The sequence below is a fragment of the Paecilomyces variotii genome (assembly GCF_004022145.1).
Source record: "Paecilomyces variotii strain CBS 101075 chromosome Unknown C8Q69scaffold_1, whole genome shotgun sequence".
Taxonomy (NCBI): domain Eukaryota; kingdom Fungi; phylum Ascomycota; class Eurotiomycetes; order Eurotiales; family Thermoascaceae; genus Paecilomyces; species Paecilomyces variotii.
The window spans coordinates 160,489-180,632 of record NW_021167140.1 but is presented as its reverse complement, the minus strand read 5'-3'; the positions used below and the strand labels follow the sequence as shown (position 1 = coordinate 180,632).

The following is a 20,144-nucleotide window of genomic DNA, read 5'->3' as shown; positions in this document are numbered from 1 at the left end:
CATCATGTTCCTCCATCCCTGAAAGATGTCAACTACTTAAAGTTCGGCCGTTGTGCATGAAAATGACGGCTCGGAGCATCTGCATTGGAATTTGTTTGCGTGCATGTGAACATAATAATGTAAATCACCGAGGTGATCGTTGCCTATCAGAGAAGGCCTTCTGTTGGCGTATTTCCTTCAACATGATCAAGAATATGGTAACAGAGTGCTTATTAGGACGAAAAGGATATTAGACATCGGTATCTCCCCGGCATGCAACATGTATATGCATAACCAGAGAAATATAGGCACACGAGAAAAGGAATGCGCTTTGTATTGACAAAAAATAATAGACTTGACACCCTCGTGGTGTCAGTTCAAGTGAGATGAAAACCTTGGCCAGAGGACAGTGGACCGTATGCCAGCGAAATAGCGTCGGGAGAAAAACCACAACTGATTGAGAGCTTCTAGAAATGCTCAGAGATTCATAAACTCATGAATGTCGAACGCATCGAACGGCTCACTGGCCAGAGGGTCGTAATGGACGATTGGAGTCTCGATGGCCGGGTTGAAGGGAGCGAACAGGTCGTCGTCATCAGGATTAGGCCCGCGCAGATCATTGAGAGCGTCGTCAAGTTCAGTCATAAACTCATGTTGATTGCGTGGTCCGTCTCTGAGCTCAAGCAACTGAGAGATGGAGGATACGTCTTCATTGACAGCGCTTCCCTCGACATGAAAATCATCCAGTGGCATTGGCGGAGGGCAAATATCAATGCTGGCTTTTACTCCCATGTTCCCACTGAAGTTTGCTGTAGTGATCTCAGGACTGGCGGTATTGACTTCGAGCCCACTGCTTGCCATGGTGGGCTGACTTGAAAAAGACATCAGAGAGCCTTCGTTGAGTTTTCCAATAGTACGATGGCCAGGATCGCCTTTGACGTAGCCTGTCTCATAACAGTGATCCAGGATATCGTTGACAGAGTAGTCAATGGTGGTCTCAGTTTCCATAGGAAGAGTGGCGCCAGTCCTCACCATGCTATGCTGGTGGTTCTCATCCATTGCGAGCTCCCAGCCCATGGCCGCAAGATACTTTTCTGGCATGATAATTCCGACGAAATGACAGTTCAGGGCCAGAAAAGTATCAAGTGAGACTTGCCCAACATGATTATCACGGATAATCGAGTACGCTTTGGCCAGAATTGCCCATTTAGCCTTGAACGGATCGTTCTCCCACAGAAACCTGAGGATCCCGGATTTGGCCTTCTGCGTAAATTGCGGAAAGGCTGCAGAGTAGAAACCTAAAAAAAACTTTTGTTAGGAAGTTTTAGGTGATTTAGTGACTTCGTAACGTACTTCTGAAAGCAATGAAACTATTGAGAGGTCTCAACTTCCCTTCACGGAAGCGCTTTCCACGGGCAGCTGTGACTCTGTTCCGAGTACCGTTCTTATCAGTGCCATCGGCGACTGGAGCAGCAGCTATAGGAGCAACTTCAGTGGCCTGTGCTGCTCGACCAGCGGTGGAAGTGTTGTGGTCATGAAGATAGCGGAGCAACTCTTCCAGCTCACCAGGAGGCATAGCCATGAGAAAGGCGTTGAATGCACGCTGAAGAGGGGTGAAATCGACAGCCATGGTGATGAATAGCTTTCTCTTGATATTTCTTCGTTTTCAGTGAAGCCTTCGTAGAGGTTTGATCGATCTTCTATCTCCTAAGTGAAAAGGAAATGCAATTAGGACAATGAGAACTGTCTGGCTCGAGAAAGGAGCTTTTTTTCAGGAAGAAAGGAAGACGGAGAAGACAAGACAAGAAAAGAGCTCAAGTAGAAGTGTTCCTACTTGACACTACTGTCATGTCGCTGTGGCCTTGGTGGCTGGCAAGACTTTGTACAAAACAAAGAATTGTGTTGTATTCACTTGGACGGGAGTCCTTCACTCTGGGGCCGATATGCACACCACAGATGTAACCTCTTGATTCCCTAATCCCCTACACAAACTTGTGGATATGAGATGCGCTTTATGTACCAAGCACATGTCAGATATTTCTCGGCCATCTTCAATTTTCGAGCCTTTTAGAAATTCCTAATCTCCAGCAGCACGGCATCATCGATAATGGAGAGCATTCAGGAATCACCAATGGAGCCAAAGAAGCCTAGCTACTGTCATACATGGAAACATGACAGAGGACAGTTAGATGGTATGACATCAAAGCGTTTGAAACGCCCGGGTGCTGACTTTACTCAGAGAATGGTCAGGTGCTCCGGAAAAGTTCTGAACAATTCATTTGCGAACTGGAAGAAGCCGTGGAAGAAGCCTATGCACAGGTTTTCCAGTTTGTCTTCTTGAGCATCCAGGAATCTGACAGGCCGATCCACAAAACTAATCCTCAGCCATCACTTTTTGACCTTATTTTGGAGGACGTGTATCTTTCTATCGAGGAAGCTACATCTACTCTTTTAGTTGTGGTTCCCGAGCTCCGTCGACTTCAACGCCAGCAAAATCTGTATCCATCCTCAGACTCAGCAAAGAGATTTCTCTGTTCTATTAAAAACAGAATCAGCATCAACCATAAAAGAACCCTCTCGGCCGCAAAAAAGATGCACCAAAGTCTCTGCTGGGAAAGAATTCATAGCGCGGAACAACAGATAATTCTGGCTATTCAGCATCCTACTTATGATCCACGCTTGAATTCGTGGCAGCAGTTTCTAATGGATGGCGCCCCTGGAAGCGGTCTCGATGCTCGAGGTATCTTCTACGACAAAAAGCCGGACTCACTTGCCACCCCTTCCGGGAGTTCATCCTTTCGCATACTTCCTCCTGGGGCTGTGTGTATCCTAAGAGAATGGCATTCAAAGGCAAGAGAGACGGAGAAAAAGTGCAGAGAGGTAAGCTTCTCATGGAAACAGGAAGCAATAATGTGACACCAATGCGTTGGGGAAGACCGCAATCCCAGGGAGCCTCTCGTCTGATCCTTCGCAAGCATATACAACTCAGGTAAGTCATTAGATATACTCCTACTTAGTGCTATTGATGATTTTAACTCACTTTAAGGAGATTCCGACAATGAAAGATCAGGTGCCTTCTTTCGGTTTACGACACGAAATGGTCCGAGTATGGATGCTAAGTTTTCCTAAAGTCTATTATTCTCGACTGACTGACCCCAGTTCACAAGTTCCCCAAACATATGGTTTCCGGTAAGTTAACTGAAATGGTTCAAAGCTTGATCATTTTTGCTTGTCGATCTCATCTAAGAAGTTACAGCATCAGCCAGATTTCCGTGGTTTCGCAGACGTTGCGGAACCAGCACAGCTTTCCTTGATGATAGGTATTTATTCTGATATCGTCCCTACCTTTTGGCTATCTAGGAGGCAGTTATTAGTGGTGAAACGCGATTGATAATCTTTTCCTGCAGATACCCTGGAGGGATATGACGAACAACGCTTATACACTGCACCTCAGACGTTTGGTACCGTTATAAGAACCGAGCATGCATTTTAAACGAGCCACGTCCGGGTCAAGCCTAATCAGGACAATCCGAGAATTACCAGGTCATACAGTTCCTAATGACTGGATAAGTCTATCATATAAACCTAGTCATTCCGGTCCAGCCTGAACTTTAAGCTCTGTGCATTACGGCCTATGCGGGGCTTGCAACGATTGTGGATGGTTAGATGGATAATGAGTCAGCTGGGACAGCAGTTCTCTTCTCTTCTCTTCTTCTTCTTTTTAGAGACGTTTCTGTTTATTTGTACTGGGATGTGGATCGCATTAATCTCCGATGATGTGAGAAAATGCAGATCTACCCACCAATGGCGACATGCCTTTCAGAGATGGAGTCTTTACCCAGGGATGGATACAGATTTTGCTGGCGTTGATGTACTCGGCTAATAAGTACTCGCAACAAATGATTCTTTCGGGTTATATGTCAAGAATTCGATGTCTCCATGAGAACCGAATGTAAATATGCGAGTCTGCAATTTGTCTGTCTATTTCAGTACGTTGCTCAAAGGAAACCCCTACTCGTTAACCCGTCTAGCAAGGGGGCCCAGTCTGATTTAGCTGCGTCTGAAGTTTTTACCAACAAGTTCACTGTCTCACGTATTTGATCAAATTCCCATTTATTGTATTTTAATCTCCGATGGAAGGTCGATTGGTCTCTTACGTGTTTCTCCCTTTGCGCCACCATCTTATGTCAAGCTATCAGAAGTGCTCCCAAAACCATGGTTTCCTGGTATAGAAACTAATCTGTGCCCGTGGCACCAACGATGTGGGCTTCCATGTAATGTAAACTGCATATTTCTTCAAGCAGAATCCAAATACAAGACAATGGAAGAGACATGTAAATATTCTCCCTTGCGGTTGGAAACTCTTTTAAATACTCATCTTCATCGAGGCTAGTCAGTGAGAATGAAAGCATATTGGCAGCTTCACGTGAGACACACACCAGAATGACTATACTCAAATAAATTGTTTATGTGGGATTTAAGAATTATCCCATTCATTCGTTCAACTAACAACCAAAATTCAAATACACACCGGGTGTATTCGTAGCCCAGTCTATTCCATGCGTCGAATTCTGGAATGTTTTGAGATCACAGCCCCGAGGGCAGGAAGAAAAGATCGCAGGCGCATTTGCGTTCTAATATTCACGAAATTGCGAAGAATATTCTCAACAGTATCATTATGTCAGGGAATTATTACTATAAGTCCCAAGGGGACTAACATTATCAAATGACTCTGCACATATACATGTGTCTAATAAATCTTTTATGCCATTTTAAGCGAGATGGATAGCGTACTACAAATTAAATAAGCACGAAGGACGAATATGATCTAAACATTTGGTATCTTATTGTCCCTCGGGTCGTTGACTTTAAGTCTTGTCTACGGAGGTAACAATAGCTTTTGACAGAGTCCGCAAGCTTCAGTGAGATATCTTACCGTCACAAAGATTCACAGGTGTCAATGACGGAGACTTTATGACCGCTAAATGTGGCCACCAGCCCAAAAAATCGATTGCTCGACTTGATGTTCAAATACTAGGACACATAGGGAGACAAGCACCCTTTAGCAAGTAATGATTTCGTACGCTGATTCTAACAAACGGCATAGCATCAGATATATTTTGTTTAGGGAAACGGATCATCTAGACACTCGGAACCAGCACCGTGTTAAAAGATGTCGGGCTTCTAGCGAATCACTTCGTGTTGTCTGCGCAGGAACCTATATCCAAGAGGCATTAACGTCCCATCCCATTCACTGTGGTTTAAGGCTCGTATGCTGTTACTTACACTGTTGTGCTGTTTTCCGAAGTAAATCTTCATAGTTAATATCCCTGTATGTAAAATCGTGTTTCTGTTGCGATAAAGTCAAGCTATGCATTCTTTCCAGAAGAGGTTTCAATTATCGGTACATTATCATTGTAATATTGGTATACTGTCATATGCAAATGCAGTTGGAGAGTAGAACGCAGACTGATTTAGCTGTGATTTATTAGCGCCTCTAGTGTCTATCTATTATGCCGTTTTTCTTGAGACTCAAAGTGATATATCCTATGCGCAACTGAACCTGGCGAGCGCGCGCGGAATGCACTGATGTCATGAGATACCATAGAGATTGTTAGTAATTATGCGAGGGATTTTTTCTGTTCCGTATCAACAATGTCGAAGATGACAATTCTGGTATTTGTCAAAATAGGTGTTCTGCTGGAGCCGTGACTGCTCACTGAAGAATGCCAAGATAGTCTGACTTCCTCTCATAGAAGTCGGCCCTTATTCCACAAGCCCGTTACCGATGCCAGCAAACACGATACCGCATGTCTCTAATTAAAATACGTTTATCCATGCCGTACAGCTTTCTGGATTAGTCTGGAGAGTTCCAGTCGCTCGCCCAAATGAAAGTCGAGCAACGCCACTGTGTCCCCTTTTCCTTGGTCCCGCTAGGTCCAAGCGGCCTAGGACACATCCAGAACATCCTACCACGGTTAATACCTGGCTTCTTGGTAACCATACTGATGCAGGGCTCTTGGTGATCCTCGCATTTAGGTGGAGGCTTTTTGTTGAATAACTTTGCCCAACACTCTTTGCTGACGATGGGATCAATAATAGCGGTGGCCTCTGAAGATGTCTTATCGGAACTCGTGGCACATGTACTCTTTTCAAGAGGGGCGGCAGACGTTTTTGTTGACGGGCCGTCCTTTAGCTCTACAGAATTTGCTATACCGGTCGATGCTCGCAATAAGGATGGCCGCGTCACTGCATATAGACACCGAGGTCAGCTATCGGTACACTTTCCTGCGGGCCTCATGAACCACCTGTTGCTTCAGTTTCATCCCGCCTGGACTTGAAATAGCCCCTTAAACTCTGCTGGCTTTTAGTAGATGCCCCAGGAGCAGCACCAGTGGCAGATTTAGATCTCTTGACCGGACGGAATCCAGCAGTATCAACATTCCCAGCTGGAGGGCTAGCATCACGCTTGGGTAGCCTTTGAGAACTAGAGCTTGTGATCCAATCTTTTGGAACCCCTGCGCTATCTAGGTTGTGCTGTGCCGCTGGTGGTGGCACCGTCTTGTTTATTGGGTCCTGGCTCGGCTGTGGCGGGAGAGAGACCGGAGACCGTCCCCCAGACGCAGGTGCTCTACGGGAAAACATGTCCTTGATACTCCTTCGTCTATCAAATTCTGGAATTAATCGTCCCGACAGCGGCAGTTGGTCCCTCGTCGAATATTCTCGTTGGCGTTTTCCGTTCACAAATGTCCCAGGTGGGTTCATGATGTCCCGAATATCCACGTCGGTTCCGCCAAATGGAACAACATCTTTGAGTACTGCATACACAGGGCAATGATCAGAGCCCTCCAGAAACGTTAGCAATATATCACTGGATCCCGAGAGAAGCGTACCATAAGTCCTGGTTGTATATCTGCACTGAAGAACCAGTCCTTCATGTCCAGGCTACAAAGAACGTAATCAATTCTTGAGCCATAGTTTCCCGGTCTAGCATTGATCTTCTGTTCCCAGCACGTATACATGCCCCGACGGTCAGGATGGAAAGCCCTGCATATATCGTAAAGCACAGGTTTCTCCCTACCCTCGTCTCTAGGGCCAATGACTTTCCCATCCAACACCAGTTGATTAAAGATACGTCGCGCTGGTGATGAAACGAATTCGTCTTCGGTCAGTTTCTGTTTCCGAACAGCTTCTGTGGCGTGCGCCGCGTCAATCTCAGCTCTCGAAATGTTGATATCACCAGTCAAAACCACTCTCTTCCCGCTAGCCACAAGATTCCGTATACGAGAATCTAAGGCATTTAAGAAGCTCAGACGAAATCCATCGCGGGTCTCATCCCGGTTGGCAGGACAGTAAACACCCAGCAGGACAAACGCAGGAAACTCGAGAACCACGCAACGACCTTCCGAGTCAAGTGAAGCGGCATCGACCTCGTATTCACTCAGTTGCTCTGCAGTTGGATAGCCTCCGATCTGTTGATCCTCAGGAAGATCACGATAAGGGGTGGAAGAGCCCGGTCTATTGAGGATCCCGGTCACGCCTTCTTCTGCGCGTACAGGTGTACATGTCGCATTGCGAGTGTATATTACCACACCAGAATAGCCTGCACTATGTCACTTTCAGATCATTCTGCGGCTTCGGCATGACTGACCTTTCTTGATTTTCGGGAGACTAAAATAGCAGTCCCATCCCGACACTAATACCATATCATCCCGCAGGTCCTTTCTCTGTATTTTGGTCTCCTCAAACACGACGACATCTGCTTCGAGGACATCGAACATAGCCTTCACACTTGACGATTAGCGTACTGTTGCGCATTAACAAGATTAGGCACTCGCCTCGAATGTACGTTTATCGCGCCAAGGTTGGTATCCGAACGGGTTTCTACGTAGGAGTTAGAGCAATACTTCGGCCAGAATCACAGTGGTAACAAGTGTGTGCGGTGCTTCTTACCGGATACCATTGACTAAAGCCATAGTTAGCATGTATGATTAGACGAGAAATGCATCTCGATACGTAATGCACTCAGAAAGGACATGTATACGACTTACCATTCCAGGTGACAATACGGAACCCCATCTTCACCGTCTGCGGCCCCAGGACTGCATATCTCCCCCATATACGGCAACAAGCCGCGTCCCAGTGGTAATGAAGAAGGATGCCACTCTTTAAAGCTTTGTCTTGGGCAACAGCCAGTGACGCGCAGATGTCGAGGTTGGTATATCTTTCGCGTGCCAAGATGCACGTGATGCTGGAGAGCGGTGACATCAGGCCACTCCGATTATGTAAGCAGAAGTCGCCCTTTCCGGCCCTCCGGCGAATCACGGGAACGCTAAACGGCTCACTTCGAGTTCGTCAAACATTGAAACCTCCAGCGATCCCGACGACGCTTCACTTCACACTTCGACTGACCGTAACCATGCTTTCTCAACGCAGTGTCCTCCGTCTATCCCAGCGCGCTGCTCAGCAGCTGCGGGCATCTCCTGCTCGCAATGCTGTCCAGAGACGCTTCAACAGCTCCGAGCCCAAGCTTCCGTGGGTGGTCGACAATGAGTTCAACCGTGAGCGTGCAGCCGTCAAGGAACACGCTGCTGCCACTAGTGGTGAGTTGCGCAATATCTCTTATGGTTCCCGGCGGCTTCATATGTATCACAATGCCTCATTACTAATTCAATGCTTGCCAGACCTCTGGAGAAAGCTCTCTATCTAGTATGTCACCTAGCCAAAGCAGGAGCCGGAGGCCCGAAAACTATTGAAGTTAGCAATAGGCTCACAATGAAATAGCGCTGTCGTTCCCTGCCTGATCCTCGGTGGCATCAATGCCTACAACCTTTGGAATGAGCACTGGGAGCACTGGGAGCACATGCCCCCACTTGAGGAGCGTACCGAGTATGCTTATCAAAACATCCGCACCAAGAACTTCCCCTGGGGCGATGGCGACAAGGTAAGTGACCAGCCTCGTATAAGCATAATCGTATAATGATGCTGTCGCTGACTTCGTGGAACCCCTAGACGTTCTTGTAAGTATTGTTGTTTTTTTCGCATAGTTGATTTTTGATCACACACAACGCTCGCTGCTGTCGACGATGATGTGCAGATGTGCATTATATGCGTCGCAACTTTCTCGACAAAAATTGTGCGCTTGATAGATTTTGGGCTTCAATTTGCTAACGATGGTATAGCTGGAACCCCTCTGTCAACTACCACAACAAGGACAAGGCCGCTTAAGTGCCTCCAGCCTCCAACTTTCAACGATTACCCAGATGTCGAATCTTTCGGGTATGAAGCTGAATGTGAATTCTGACGCACTCAAATCAGAGTAGAGGTAGCGTGGATGACGCAGGGGAAAGTAGAGTACCGGACGATGAATTTCATCTGCACACACTTTCCGTCTTTCCTATGTAATTTGTCAGTGGACCAAGCAATGTACAAGAAGAGTCATTCACATCCATCTTTTGTAGAATCCTAGAAGTTCCCAACCGCCGGAACTCGATGTAGATATCTCACGTTCGTCTGCAGCGCTAGATGAGAGCCCGAATCACAAGTTGTTAGCAGAACTAGTAAGAGGTCATTCATAGGTGACAATAATCAATCTCACGTTCAGACGCCAATTTCGCTTCTGTTGTGTCCACGGTGTGGTACTAATCCGGAGTAATAAGTTAATTACCTTAGCCAGAAGGGGTAGTAACCAAGCAGACCAGTCAACCGAGATGATACTGCAAATTTCGTAGAGGGTGGATGTTATAATATCCAACAAAAAACCGACGCAAGACAATTTGTTTCCGTACGCACGAGCGGATCTTGGAGTTTTGAATAATCAAGAAAGAGCAGGAGGCCTCGAAGGCAAGAAGTAGCGGGAAGAGCCATAGTAGATTTAGTGAGTCAAGAGCTGTCTGTTCAAAGCCTCAGCTCCATAACGTGTCTTATTTTGATATTAGAGAGGTCATTTGTGTGTGTGTGTGTGTGTGTGAGAGTGTGAGAGAGAGAGAAGCCAAGAAGAAACATATCTGAAATGCATTTCATTCTCCTATATGACGAGGTGAATGGCTTGGATAAATGTACATAAAGAGAGGGGGAAGAGATTCTGACGACAGTCACCCTGGCTCTTGAGCGATAAGTGAGATCGAAGATGAAGAGTCAGTGGAGGCAACCAGGCATTGAATACTGGGGTTCAGAAAGATTTAATGAAAGAAGAAGCTGTGGGTGATTCTTAAAATAGTTGAACTTGAGAAAATTGGAAAGACATTATCCAGGACTGACTTGGTATCGGGTGATATAGGAATATGATAAATCTGAGAAACGTTTCGCGTTATTTAAGCTGAATCACATTAGAGCTGCGATATAGAATCGCATTTGTAGCATTTGTAGCAATTGCTAGCAATGAAGTCTGTTATGCTGTATCACCGCTTTGCTTTCTAAGATCCAGATACTTCGCAGCGTAATCATTCGCCAACAAGAGATCTCCAGACAGGTGCATGATTGTCGCTTTCTTCGCCACCGTCTCGCATTGCCCAGTCAGGTTCTCGATATCCTCGAAGCCATCACAAGCGCTGTGGAGATATTCGAGGGCACGGGTCATATAATCTTTCCCAGCTGGGTCTCCGTTTCCATCTTTCAACAGTTTTCCTGCAAGTCCCATGTTCGCGTCTGCTAGGAGCGAATAGGAACGCGCGGCTAGATCACTATCTTCAACTTCAAGGATCTGTGGCATAATGCTTTCCACTATTTCAGCGCATGCTTCGAATTCCTCCAGGTGGAGGAGTACGCTTGCGAGAGCACAAAGCGCTTCCCAGAGGCCAGCCAACACTCTCGATCGGTGTGCGATGCTGGTCGCTCTAACGGCTAACGATAACCCACGATGCGGCTGGCCCATTTTGATCAGAAATTGGACTTTCAGGCATAGCAACTTGACTTGCGAAACTATGTCGAAATTTTCCTCTTGTGAAGGCTGCGCAGCATCTTCAACTAACTGTAAGGTGTGTCCGTATTCTCCCTTCCGGCCGCTGAGTTCGATTTCGAGAAGAGTAAGATTGCTGGATATGTCCACATCGGGGAGCTGGATGGATTGAAGTTGTGACAACAAACTCTCAGCAGATTCTATGTTGTTTCTAGGAATGGTCAGGTAAGCATGCCCGAATATAGAATAGACCGTCTTACCTATGTAGTTGTCTCTTCAATTCTAGGATACCTGAGAGATATATCCAATGCTGGTTTGCTTTCATTGAGCGAAGTATCTCTGGCGAGATCTCATTGACGCGTGCTATGGCCTCCTTATAACAACCTTTTTGTGCGAGCTTCAGATATGTTAGTGATTGTTTTGCTCTGGTGGAAGTTTGATACTTACTATCTGACAGCTTCGGAAGATGCTCCTAAGCAAGTCCTCAAGTAAAGCCTTATCCGCGTAACATTCACGGAAAACCTCACACTGTATCCACGATAGATGTGTGAGACCTACAAGTAGTCAGCTTAGTCTATTATAGAAAGCACCTGCGGCTTTCATACCTATCCTAGCGAACAGTGAAATCTGGAGCAACAATAAAGGACCCATCGAGTTCTTCAAGTGCTTCGTTACGTTAAGATGGGAGGCCTTGACAATATTCTCAAAAGCCAATGCAAGCCCTTCGCCCTGTATATGTAGTCAGCTGGCTGAAGAGCATAAGCAAATATCGAGATAAATACCCGTTGAGCCTGCAGTTTTGCTTCACTCAGAAGTGTTGTGCTCAAAAGGCTCCACATTTCCGTCTCCTTTGCCTTCGCCTTCAGGAAGGCTAGGCCCTCTTTTTCTGTCCCAAGGCGGCCGGCATTCTGGACACCCGCCATCTCCTGCGGGAATGCTTTTCCAAAGTGATAAAGCCAGCTCATGCAGAAATTTAAACAGTTCATGTCGTGCGATTCTCGCGCAATGGAGATAGCCTCCTGCATCGCAGATATAGCTTCGCTGTAACAAGAGAAGTCTGCCTGTAGGATAGCAAGGTTTAGCAATGCGTACTGATAAAAGCTGCGATCATGACTGTGCATTGTATAGTCGAAGTAACGGTGAAGATTGTCGAAAGCAGATAAATAGTCCCCTGCCCTCCAGGAGTCGAGAAATCTAGACTGTCAGCCGCTTGAATGGCCAAGGATATGGTAGAGTAACATACCGGAGGTAATGAGATAGACTTGGAATGGTAACCCCGGACGAGATTATACGTTCAAGTTGAACTTTCACTTCGTCAGGCACTCGTCCTCCAAGTCCTGTGTCCCATTAGCAAAGCCCTTGCAGAAAAGAGATACGGCCGTACTTTGCAATTCCCCAACTTGGAACTCTAACAGTCTTTCTACATCTTTCGTACTGACAATTATATCATCTTCCGATCCTTCCATGATGTTATCGTACATCACCTGCGCCAGTGGGCTGCTGGGAGCAAGTCCTAGCTCCAGAAGATTGATATCAACAGCCGTCTGCTCAGCTGACGGGTTCTTCCTAGCCCACGCGCGGTATGTTTCCAGGCGATACTTGATAAACCCCTTCCATAAATTCACTGAGTCATGGAATTGAAGCCTTGTGAATTCCAATTGAGCTCTTCTCACAAATACGCCTAGAGGCGATGACCGTGAGAGCAGCATCCGGCCCGTTTCTGGAGCGATACCATCATCTCTATCGCGAAGCTGCTCCTCTCGCGTCTTGACGAGCATCGAAGATATATTTTCGAAATAGCTCTGTAGAGCATCGCAGCTGTCTATTGACCATATCTTCTTGAGGAAAATATCCCAGACTGAGCGACCAGGTATCGAAGATACATGGGCTGATAACGCCTCGTAGAATTGATCGATCGACACAGCATGATGCATATCCCATTTGAATGGACCATTTTCTGTATGGTCTGGAGGAAACAGGTTGGAGACAACAAATGAGAGAACTGGTATAGCGGAGGAATTGGGGACGGTTCCTTCAACATAGACCGAGATCACGCACAACAGCGCGACCTTTGAGGGGGTCAGGTAGCGACTCATTTTCAAGGTAAGGTCATAGGCTGTTGGCTTATTCTTCCCTTAGGGAGAGAGGGCAAGTGCCTACATTCCCTAGTAAATACGTACCTTGCACTTAAAGCCGCGAAAGAGTCTGTTTCAATGGAAGTGCGCCAGCTCGTAATGTTAATGTAAGGAAAAGCAATACCGAGTCAGCTTCGCAAAGAGATATGGCTAATCACTCCTGTATCGATCACGGCTGAAAGCTCGATACGCGTCTGGTACTTAAACAATTTAGATAATATGGATGTCTCAATACGCGCCTAGTTTGGCTGTGGATCAGCGGAAATGTATGTGCCTTAAAAGCTAGGCTACAGATGTGGGGCACACCCCGCCGAAAGGGCAGAGCGAAAAAAAGCGCTTTGCCATTTCTATCGTCAAAGAATCCCAAGATACAACTTTGGTATACAGTGGTGAAAAAAAAGAGAATCCATTTATTCAAGTTCTAGGGATCCAGGTCATCTTATCGTCTGTCAATTTGATTCTATTAACCTCCCAGGTCTTAGTCCAAAATGAGCCAGGTGCTCACGACGACAGATCTCGGGGGCGTATTGCCCTTAATTGCTCGAGGAAAGGTGCGAGATTTATACGAAGTTAATGACAAGACACTTCTTTTCATTGCAACAGATCGTATTTCTGCGTACGATGTCATTATGGAAAACGTATGTTCACGATACAGTTATCTTCCGATGCCAGTCTGATTACATACTGACGCCTTCATCCTCTGCAGGGTATTCCTTCTAAGGGTGTTCTTCTGACTCTCTGCACCAAAACATGGTTCAAGGTTCTTACAGACGCCATTCCCTCTCTGCGTACCCACTTCATTACTCTCGATCTTCCCCCTCAGATTCCGGAGTCACTCCGGCCGACGCTGCAGAATCGTAGTATGCAGGTTCGCAAACTGAAGGTCTTTCCCATCGAAGCGATTGTCCGTGGCTACATCACTGGATCAGCGTGGAAAGAATACCAGACGTCTGGAACCGTGCATGGGATCAAAGTCCCAGCTGGATTGCAGGAGAGCCAGGAATTCCCAAACGGTCCGATCTACACTCCCAGCACGAAGGCGGAGTTGGGAGGCCACGATGAAAACATTCATCCTGACCAAGGTTTGAAGCTTGTACCTTTATTACAAATAATATATGCTAATAGTTGTTTGCGAACAACAGCCGCTAAGATAGTTGGAGAGCCTTACGCCTCTAAGATCGAATCACTTGCCCTTCAACTATACAAAACCGCACACGCATACGCTCTGTCTCGTGGTCTTATCATTGCGGACACAAAATTTGAATTTGGTCATGACGAGGAAACGGACGAGGTCGTCCTGGTGGATGAGGTTCTGACCCCCGACTCGTCGCGATTCTGGCCTGCGAGCTCCTATCAAGTTGGACGCGGCCAAGATAGCTTTGATAAGCAGTTCCTTCGCGACTGGCTAGTCAAGGAAGGGCTGAAGGGTAAGGAAGGGGTGTGTATGCCCGAAGAGATCGTGAAGAGGACAGAGGAAAAGTACCGGGAAGCGTGGGAGAAGATAACTGGAGGTCAATGAAAAACTATTGTCAACGGGCATTGAACAGCAAGATTTCGTGCAACAATGCCGTTTGAATATATGCATGAAAATCACCAGTCTCCTATGACATAGTATCCATCATAAGCGTGTAGGTATACAGCTCCTTACAAGCTGCGGACTGGGCACGTGGACATTGGTTCACGCCACTCGTTCTAATATGTGAGCTCTACGAGTGTTTTAATATGTGAGCTCTACGAGTGTTTATATTATTGTCCGCTTAGCATCTTGAGCATTAAAGCCATGAACAAGGCTTGGGCGCTAGCTCTCCCACTCGTCTCTCAGTCCCTTGAGGCCCTTAGCCTTACGCCGTTGTCCAACAAGCTCTTTCCCCTCCAAGCTCCTTTCATGTGGTTTTTCTGACATCCAGCCCGTTCTGACTCCCTCGTCGACGGGCAGCGCGTATGGACCGCATATCCTTCTCTCTTCCTCGGCATCCTCTTCACTTATACCATTTGTGGCCCATATTTTGTGTATGCGAAGGTCATAAGGTCCCTCCACACGATCCGTCAACCCGATACCCACACTTCTCACACGCTGTCGAAGGAGGGAAGTTTGGGGCTCGACGACAAAGCCGTGGTTGGTGCGGACAAAGGCATTGAACGGTAGAAGAACAGTCTCCCACCCTGTAGAACCCGATGTAGTCACCGAATTGGAGGAAGATAGTATTGTAGATTCTGGAGGGATATCTGAGAGAGCTGCCGGTGCAGCGCCTCTCTCAGAGGCTTCAGTGGCGGCAGAAAGCGGCGATGGTAGATGTGCTTGACGTATATGATGTCTCGTATAAAGTCTATGTTGATGGATATCGGTCTCGACAATAGAATCTGTTTGGATATTGACTGTATAACGCCGTCCGTCTGACTTCACACGGAGAGCCAGGTAGGCATAAGGGTCGATGTCCCAGAAAAGGCGACCGAAGAGCCAGAGCCCGCGATCCTTGTTGCGGAACGCAGCATATCCTACACAGTAAAACCTCGTAATTAGCTTTATACATCACAGCCAGAACAAATATAATTTCATGGTAAAAAACGTGCCTGTTCTCTCGACTCGCCAATTCGGAGGGAGCTTTGTTGAAATACTGCCGTGAAAGCGTGCATGTGCAGGTGTATTTGTAGAAGGGTTCGCAGGCACGTAGTCGAGGTTCGCCGTACTGTAACCACCTACAGCTCGATCGGCAAACGTCTTGCAGCCTGCGACGGTGGTTTCGTCTTCGAAGTCGAGGAGATCGTATGGTTTCGTGGGTGTGGTAAGGGCTTCGGTATTCCATGCTATAGAGGTGAGTACGGCCGCATAAGAAGCACTCGACAAGACTATATCGACAGATCGAACATCGTACCTATCCTTGTCAATCGACTCAACTCCTGTGTGCTCCGCTTTAGGAATCCAGCGGGTTTTGCGGCCAGGCACCTTGGCGTGGGAAACATGGTATGGGAATGGTCGCAGTTAATGTCAGATACAAGGTCACAGTTCGTATTGTATTCGTTTAGTCCAGCCTTTTAATCAATACAGAATACTTTGAATTGCGAAACAGACGAGAAGTGCCAACTTGGTGTGATGTCAACAGCCATACTCTGAGAGTGATCCGAGAAAGGAGCAGATTGATCGCTAGCGCCAAGAATTTACTGATTAGATAAGATAATCAGCGACCATGCAGCCTAGCGAGAGTCGAGACAAAATAACAGCCACAGTAGCACAAGAGAAAGTACTTACAAGGGCAAAAGATAGATAAATCTCTATTGTGGAACTCGCACAGAATAATGCTCTCCGGTACGTAGTACATCCAGGCTACTTACAGTATAGTGTGCTTAATCCCCTAACCTACCTACATAAGTAAATCAACTTTTCTATAGAATGGCTCCTAGTCTCTGTGTCACTCATTCATTTTGTTAGTAATTTCTTCTAAGGTAGCCCAGTAAGCAGCATCTGTCACCTATAGCAAAGCGAGAGGTATAGTATTTAAAAAATATAAAAACTAGTTATTGTAACTTAGCTAGCTTCATTACTCTCTATTCCCTTTGCATAACATAATAGCGCAGAATATCTAAGTGAGTATTGCTAGTCTGCAGATATTATTTATATCGAAGAATTTACTGCTCGAGCTTAAGTTCAAAAGAGACTCTTAGCGCACAAAAGCCGTGTGCAGCTAGTCTATCTGTATCATATCATCCGTTTACAGCGGGTTCTACGGAATAGAAGGTACCTCCCTTCTTTGTAATTTGTAGATTTAGGAGGTAAATATAGGATAGACTTCTCTTTAGAGCCCAAGACAAGCAAGCATCTTAGCTGTATCGCTAGAATGTTCAAGTTATACCGTTGCTTTTGTGCCGTTTAGGATTAGCTGATCGCTAGGTTGCTTGCTTGACTCGAGATCTAGGGGAGTTAATCCCGTATTGATCTCCTATAGCATGCAAAGAATCTAGATCATAATAGTCTATACTATATACTATGATCAGGATAATCAAGTAATCAAAGGACCTGCTGAAACCCGATGATACGACAGGCTACCTGCACGCGGCTTTTCTGCGCTGACAAAATTTATATATATAGAGCCAGAAAACTTTGTTTTATTCTTGAGCTTTAGTTGCTATATTGTGTTATAACTTAGTAGAAACTCGACCCAAAAGGCGAACTCTCCAGTCTTGCCTCCTCAAATAGAATATATTGCTAAAACTGCTTTTGATACATATTAATTATTCAAGACAATTTTGACCGAAAAACATTTCCTTTGCATGTGTACATTCGGTACTATGAATAATAGCCTTATCATATTTCTATACCTAGTTCTGTTCGCATTCCATCTTGGCGAATGGAGGGCTGGGGAGAATTGTAGCCTAACATGTTACTAATGTCATTGGAACCATGAATCATGTTCGGTAGACGTCGACTAACATGGATATACTATGCCTAGAACGTTTTAATGTAACATACAGTAAGAATCGGGTTTCGTGGGTTGCTAATCAAGTAATAGTTATAATAGTATAAGGTAAGTCATCATCCGGATAGGCATAGTTTATCTATGGTACCAGACTATGGGATGGTTGTTTGGTTTTGCCTACCGAAAGCCTTGCCTCTGGTGCCTATTAGCCTCTATATTAACACTTCTATCTTCTCCCTTGATGGCAACTACACTATTCCTTCTACTAACACTCTGTATAGTATCTATATTGTGCATATAGCGCATCATTCTGCACATTTAGATCCATTCTCAATTGCCTTACATACTAATACCATCTGAAGCATTCATTGGAACATCAGTCTACAACGAAGCAATGTTCGAAACTCAACCCGCACCTGTTTACTCAGAAATGACAGTGTTTGAGGGTCCGCCTCCTCCTATCTATCCTCCTGTGGAAAGCCGCGTCATCTATCCTCGACGTGTTGACAGAGTCCACGAGAGACCATGTGCGATGAATGCGCAAGGTCTCTTTCCACCAAGTGCGTGCCTATTCATCGGCAAGTAAGTATACACCATCTCTGTACCTCTCATCTCCATCTATATGGTATAATTGTATCCATCCCATGACATCTCTTACTAAATGATTCTGGTTTTCTAGCCTCTCAACTCAAGTTTCCAGGCACCAACTTGCCAGAGATCTGGAAGCCAGGTTTGCGATGTTTGGTAACTGCCATGTTAAGATCAAATATGATAAAAAGAATCAGTTGCCAACGGCATTCCTGCAATTCGAGGTATGGGTGACTATCTCACTCCAGTCTCCCTGCTTGAAGATCCCCAGTCTGACTTGGGCCTTTTTCCCCGCACAAAAGAGAACACAGGATGCTGAAGCTGCTCTGCAATATAATAACGCCCCTGTGCTTCACGGGCGTGTATTGAGGATCGAGAGGGCCAAAGCGAGAAGTAAGCAAGCTTCCCTTGATTTCCTGCGATGCTCTTTCTCGGAATGGGCATTCAATTAAAAGAAACCTGAGTCAATATGTGGCTGATAGCACTTTCCTAGGAACGGCGTCCTTGGGTCATCGTAACGGCTTCCCCATGACCGAAGCTGATGTCTATGAAGCCCTCTATGATCGAGGACCTCTCGAAGCATTCTGCATCCAACCGGTATTATTTCACGGGTACTATCCTACTCAAGTTGCCACGGTCACATTCGCTTATATTGATGATTGTATTGATGCCATAAAGGTGAGTCCTCAATCGTAATTCTCTTTGAACACTTTTAAATGACTAAATACCGCCTTTGAATAGGTTCTCGAACATTCTTTCAAGTATTTTATGCAATTACTTCCCATAGACGGAAGCCCACTGCTTGCCTGGGCGCCTCCGACACTCTTTTTACCTCCTTGCCCACCGTTACTACATCCACCGCTTGCACACCTAATGCTGCCACACGCATCTCAAGTGAGCTCAAATGCCACCCATGAGTCTGGACCACGGTCTAGATCGAAGTATACAGTGGCCCCATCATCAGCCAAAGATGGAGTTGTCGCTCACGCAGAGACGGAGAGCGCCTCAGCGGTCCAATGTGGCACAGAAACCACCAACACAGACACAGAAAGTCAGTCTACCATTAAAAATGGGGAAGAAGCCACACAGGAAGCTGGGCAGGCTGCCAAAAAAGCGGGGCCTGCTGTGCAGAACCGTAAAACGACCACTACACATGAAGATGGCGAGCAAGACTCCCACTCAAGTTCAATCGCAACTCCAGAATCTCGATCTAGGTCAGGTTCCAGGACCACAGAAACCACTCTTGTGGATGGATATGGAGGATCCAATAAGACAAGTCCATCTCCTGCCCGGGACACGGAGGGTAATACTGGACAAGGCAATGAACAATCTATCCTTCATGAGTTCAAACAATCACTCAATATCGGGTCCACCATTATTCCTAAAATTCGACCTTGGGTTTACCAAGAAATGCTGGAGAGGAATATTGATCTATCCGTCGAAGACGTCGAAGAGGTTATCAGAGATCTCGAAGAAGAACAACGGGCCAAGGAACACCAGCGAGACGAAAAGAAAGCAGCCAAATCAAAGAAGAGAATGTGAATGGAATGGACACATGATGGTATCTTGCCTAGGTCGTCCTCCTCTAGAAACCTTATCCTTAACTGCAGTATTGATCGGTATTTTGATCTGTCAAGTGAGTAGCAGTGGCTCATTGTCATACAGTTATCCATAATGCGTCTTTGGGTTTACTCCATTATACGCAACTTGGTTAGATAGTTCTAGCGTGTGACCATGATAGTCAGGGATTGATCCTACTTGGTGTTATTTGGGTTTTCTGTCCGTTGTTATTGGTTGTACTGGTTTTAATGGCCGATTGATTGTTATTAGTCAATTTATATCTGTAAGGTTTGCAACAATGTGGTCCTGAACTCAGGATGGTAGCACTTTGATGACACAGAATGGGAATCTATGAGTTCATAAGAGTAGTCCGCACTGGTTGATTCCCACTGGCTTCAATAACTCAGAGCCACATGTATTTATATGCTAATCGAGTCACTATGACCGTTACGCCAATGAACCAACCTATGCCTGATGCAATCATGACTGAACATACAGAAAAGACCTCCTCCCCCAATAGTCAAAACATAGATGTATGTGCAAATGGCACTACAATGTAAACAAGATGCAGGT

At 46.0% G+C, this 20,144-nt stretch overlaps 9 protein-coding genes across 9 annotated transcripts; 5 read left to right on the top strand and 4 right to left on the bottom strand.

Moving 5' to 3' along the window:
* Window positions 1-456: 456 nt before the first annotated feature.
* MAT1-1-1 (mating-type protein MAT alpha 1) lies at window positions 457-1,609 on the bottom strand (the record flags this gene model as incomplete). Its single annotated transcript, XM_028628610.1, has 2 exons — window positions 457-1,277; window positions 1,333-1,609. 2 exons carry the CDS (start codon window positions 1,607-1,609, stop codon window positions 457-459), a joined length of 1,098 nt encoding a protein of 365 aa, XP_028488514.1.
* A 477-nt stretch (window positions 1,610-2,086) lies between these two features.
* On the top strand, window positions 2,087-3,725 carry C8Q69DRAFT_511399 (hypothetical protein; the record flags this gene model as incomplete). The annotated part of the gene is made up of 7 exons (XM_028633264.1): window positions 2,087-2,171; window positions 2,219-2,859; window positions 2,915-2,968; window positions 3,026-3,085; window positions 3,139-3,168; window positions 3,236-3,299; window positions 3,387-3,725. The coding sequence occupies 7 exons, from the start codon at window positions 2,087-2,089 to the stop codon at window positions 3,470-3,472; spliced, it is 1,020 nt and encodes a 339-aa protein (XP_028488513.1). The 3' UTR covers window positions 3,473-3,725.
* C8Q69DRAFT_449005 (hypothetical protein) lies at window positions 3,391-4,337 on the top strand. Its single transcript, XM_028629333.1, has one exon. The coding sequence runs from the start codon at window positions 3,614-3,616 to the stop codon at window positions 3,860-3,862; it is 249 nt and encodes an 82-aa protein (XP_028488512.1). The 5' UTR covers window positions 3,391-3,613; the 3' UTR covers window positions 3,863-4,337.
* A 963-nt stretch (window positions 4,338-5,300) lies between these two features.
* On the bottom strand, window positions 5,301-8,289 carry C8Q69DRAFT_489326 (hypothetical protein). Its single transcript, XM_028632105.1, has 7 exons — window positions 8,031-8,289; window positions 7,933-7,945; window positions 7,818-7,863; window positions 7,631-7,763; window positions 6,873-7,582; window positions 6,288-6,825; window positions 5,301-6,228 (listed from the first exon to the last, which is right to left on the bottom strand). Exons 1-7 carry the CDS (start codon window positions 8,245-8,247, stop codon window positions 5,837-5,839), a joined length of 2,049 nt encoding a protein of 682 aa, XP_028490066.1. The 5' UTR covers window positions 8,248-8,289; the 3' UTR covers window positions 5,301-5,836.
* C8Q69DRAFT_448989 (cytochrome c oxidase, subunit VIa) lies at window positions 8,290-9,601 on the top strand. The gene is made up of 5 exons (XM_028629332.1): window positions 8,290-8,582; window positions 8,664-8,688; window positions 8,764-8,923; window positions 8,992-8,999; window positions 9,162-9,601. The coding sequence occupies exons 1-5, from the start codon at window positions 8,399-8,401 to the stop codon at window positions 9,205-9,207; spliced, it is 423 nt and encodes a 140-aa protein (XP_028488511.1). The 5' UTR covers window positions 8,290-8,398; the 3' UTR covers window positions 9,208-9,601.
* A 438-nt stretch (window positions 9,602-10,039) lies between these two features.
* C8Q69DRAFT_2402 (putative anaphase-promoting complex subunit Apc5) lies at window positions 10,040-13,249 on the bottom strand. Its single transcript, XM_028626480.1, has 7 exons — window positions 12,261-13,249; window positions 12,120-12,213; window positions 11,659-12,070; window positions 11,482-11,605; window positions 11,324-11,430; window positions 11,137-11,273; window positions 10,040-11,087 (listed from the first exon to the last, which is right to left on the bottom strand). Exons 1-7 carry the CDS (start codon window positions 12,970-12,972, stop codon window positions 10,370-10,372), a joined length of 2,304 nt encoding a protein of 767 aa, XP_028488510.1. The 5' UTR covers window positions 12,973-13,249; the 3' UTR covers window positions 10,040-10,369.
* A 113-nt stretch (window positions 13,250-13,362) lies between these two features.
* Window positions 13,363-14,754, top strand: C8Q69DRAFT_448987 (phosphoribosyl-aminoimidazole-succinocarboxamide synthase). Its single transcript, XM_028629331.1, has 3 exons — window positions 13,363-13,649; window positions 13,718-14,093; window positions 14,154-14,754. Exons 1-3 carry the CDS (start codon window positions 13,500-13,502, stop codon window positions 14,528-14,530), a joined length of 903 nt encoding a protein of 300 aa, XP_028488509.1. The 5' UTR covers window positions 13,363-13,499; the 3' UTR covers window positions 14,531-14,754.
* On the bottom strand, window positions 14,701-16,125 carry C8Q69DRAFT_448983 (putative complex I intermediate associated protein). Its single transcript, XM_028629330.1, has 3 exons — window positions 15,885-16,125; window positions 15,583-15,816; window positions 14,701-15,507 (listed from the first exon to the last, which is right to left on the bottom strand). The coding sequence occupies exons 1-3, from the start codon at window positions 15,970-15,972 to the stop codon at window positions 14,810-14,812; spliced, it is 1,020 nt and encodes a 339-aa protein (XP_028488508.1). The 5' UTR covers window positions 15,973-16,125; the 3' UTR covers window positions 14,701-14,809.
* A 1,463-nt stretch (window positions 16,126-17,588) lies between these two features.
* C8Q69DRAFT_511389 (hypothetical protein) lies at window positions 17,589-20,034 on the top strand. Its single transcript, XM_028633263.1, has 4 exons — window positions 17,589-18,005; window positions 18,103-18,404; window positions 18,505-18,689; window positions 18,753-20,034. Exons 1-4 carry the CDS (start codon window positions 17,818-17,820, stop codon window positions 19,551-19,553), a joined length of 1,476 nt encoding a protein of 491 aa, XP_028488507.1. The 5' UTR covers window positions 17,589-17,817; the 3' UTR covers window positions 19,554-20,034.
* Window positions 20,035-20,144: the final 110 nt, after the last annotated feature.